Source organism: Branchiostoma floridae, chromosome 16 (genome assembly GCF_000003815.2).
Source record: "Branchiostoma floridae strain S238N-H82 chromosome 16, Bfl_VNyyK, whole genome shotgun sequence".
Lineage (NCBI taxonomy): Eukaryota > Metazoa > Chordata > Leptocardii > Amphioxiformes > Branchiostomatidae > Branchiostoma > Branchiostoma floridae.
Genome location: NC_049994.1, coordinates 18,402,268 through 18,405,326, shown reverse-complemented (window position 1 = coordinate 18,405,326; position 3,059 = coordinate 18,402,268). Strand labels below are relative to the sequence as shown.

Genomic DNA, 3,059 nt, shown 5'->3' with positions numbered 1-3,059 from the left:
ACAAGGTAGACATTACAATGGAGAGCTTTCTCTAGGCTTGTCTCTCTCTTGCTAGTACAAGTCTTTTAAATAGGTTTAGGAACTTCCACTCTGCAATGTTGTATTGTCTTCTATATAATACAAATGCATCAACAGGCTTGAACAAAAGAGATGTCATAAAAACTGACCGGACAAGTTTGTAGACATTTTTTTTTATTTGTAACAGACTCTTTCAAGTCTCAATCAGCCCCTGCAGTTCTAGAATAGCTGATAGGGGCCCTAAACCTTCTCAACATGTCCAAGGGTCCATTGAAAAACATGACCATAGCATGTTTAGAACATCACTGGAGTTGTCATGTACACTATAATATAGCTGACACAGGACTAAAAAGTGTTGACAATACATCAATTTTCTTTTGATTTCCGTGTTATATAACGACTTAGCTCCTACATCTTACAGATTGCAACTTTAACTCTATGTGTAAAGCCTAAAGGCATATTTTTCAAGATTCAATCAACTTTACAACCTTAACCTTTTATACAGTATGTGATAATAGCATTATGCATTCGTATGCACATACATGATATTCTGACTCCTATATACAAATTTTACCTAGCTTGCACATTATCAAGTAGTACAACTTGTACTTCTTATTTTGTGATTTGTACATGACATTGTACAACTTTGCATTAATTGTGTAATACTATGTACAGTGGTGTCACATTATATATATATAGACATTTCACAAGCCAGACAGTCACAGTAGATAGTACATGTAGCATAATTACAATGATTTTTTGGACTATGTTATTCAGAAACGAAAGTAACCAACCATAATAAACTTGAGTAGTACAATAAAATAGTAGTATATATAATTTATATTAAGTAGTATCCAGTATTTGATTATACTGCCGTGTAAGTCCCTGACACAGGGCTGGCAGCAGTCTTGGATTATCATTGGTTTATTAAGTCAAGCTCAGCTAAATATACATATAAAGTGTGACAGCTACTCTTCCTGGAGTAACGTTAGCTGACACAATACACAAAACCATATCATTATTAAACTATCATAACATACAACATCTTATAACATTACTTACAACATCTAAGTACAAGTATGTACAAATGTAATTATTTACATTCCTCTACCCCACCTCCAGGTTGTAGCAGTGTTACTGGAGGAGGAACTATCCAGTAGAACAGCTGAACCCAAACGCTCCACCCACTCTAACATGGCCTTCAGTGACAACATGGTCACCATGGTTACATCACAACAACTACTGGCTGGTAAGTGACTTACCAACAATGCATTAATCTTCTAGCTGCAGCTGGATCTCAATGCACATTTGTTGCTTAACGTCTATGTTAGAAGGGAGGAAGTTAAACAAGGTATTATGGCTCGAGCTAGTGTTTCAAGACTTATTTGTGCCTTGCAATCCTGCTTTGTTTAGCACAACTTAGTTTTAAATTGAGGTTGAGCTACTAGTACCAAGTTTTGGTGTGCAAACTTTGAGTGTTGTGCGAGCAGCCTTACCACTTTGATCAAAGGTTTGAAAGGTTGCAACACCAGATTAGGAAATGACAATGACGAGTGAGTGCCCCCACTTTTATTTTCCCATTTAGGCTTTGCTGGGTAGACGATTAAGGAAGTCCAGCTTGGACACTCATAATATTATGCAATTATCATACGGTCTATTTTAATCCTAGTTCACCAGAGAGCAGCAATTCTAATACAGAACTGGACAACACTTTCACTAAGGCAATGTTTCTTTCAATTTGCTTTATCAATGGATGAGTTTTGTCTTGAGGGAATACCTGCCTTGCCATAGACAAGGCTTCTTGGTAGTGACTGAGTGCTGTGCTGAGCTTACCATGGCCGCACCAGGCTTCTCCCAGATTAGTGAGTGACTCGACAATTTCATGACGTGCTGTAGTTGGACCATATATACTCCTGTACATCTGCAATGCCAGTTCATAATAGCTCGTTGCCTTCCTGTAGTCACTCAAGTCACCCTGCACGTAATTCCAGGCTAATCCCAAGATGGTAAGTAAGGTGACATGAGTATTAGGATGTGCTTTAGTCTGGCAATAGATACTTATAATTAATATGTACATCTGAAGTGCAGATTTAATGATACTGCTGAAAGCTTTTCTACACAAGGCTTTACCCAGCTTTTTGAGTGAGTATGCAATGTGAGGATGTGCTGTACAGAATGTAGTCTGACCACAGACAATTCTGCCCATCTGCAGTGCCTGTTCAAAGTAACCAATTGCTTTATGACCATCACCTATCATAAGCAAAGCATTTCCTATACATAGAAGCAGGTCCATTTTCTCTGTGTCATTTACATCATCTCTCTCCAGCGCCTTATCGAAGTAGCCAATAGCAATTCTGTATTTGCATAGGTTAAAGTACATCTTTCCTTGCACACTTGGTGAATTATCATAGAGAGTAGAAGAGACAGAAATAAGAATTGGCTTCTTAATAGACAATTCTTGTTTCAAAGGGGATGAAGTATAAAAGTATCTAAAAAGCTGTCTTTCATTTGACAGATGGAAAACCGGCGTCAGTGAACCTGGTTGCACTTTTGTCTGTAGGTATGATTCCTGCCCATGCAGCACTGTTTCCCTTGAGGCCAAAGCTGACAGGTTTTCCTTCTGTCCACCATTTGCAATGTAGGTTCTGAGCCTGAGTTCTGCTGAGATGCTGGTAAGCACTGTCAGGTGGTGTGCATGTTTTTGCGTGATCACTTTTTGGTTTTGCATTTCTTCTATTGTCTTCCAAACTGTTGTAGGTATGATGCCTGAAAAAAGTGCCAAGCAGTCCACTGCTACAGCTGGGAAGCGATAGATTTCTTTCTTCACATTAATCAGCCTTACTGTAATTGTTTCTTCACCATTGTGTACGTAGTTTTTTATGTTTTCCTTCAGTATCTCCTTTGCCAATTGTTGAGCCATCAAACCCCCATCAGCTTGCAGTATTTTCTCTGTGATGGCCATGTATGCATCAATCAAATCCTGGTCCCCTGCTATCAGGCATGGGTTTCTTAAGATAGTGGCAAGGTGATATCCTTCCTTC

General features: G+C 38.7%; 1 protein-coding gene across 1 annotated transcript in view; it reads left to right on the top strand.

Moving 5' to 3' along the window:
- Positions 1–1,115: 1,115 nt before the first annotated feature.
- Positions 1,116–3,059, top strand: part of LOC118403054 (WD repeat-containing protein 60-like) — a 61,741-nt gene continuing 59,797 nt past the window's right edge. The window contains exon 1 of the mRNA XM_035801491.1: positions 1,116–1,267. Within this exon, the coding sequence (XP_035657384.1) occupies positions 1,213–1,267 (55 nt within the window). The 5' untranslated portion in view covers positions 1,116–1,212. The remainder of the gene's footprint in view (positions 1,268–3,059) is intronic.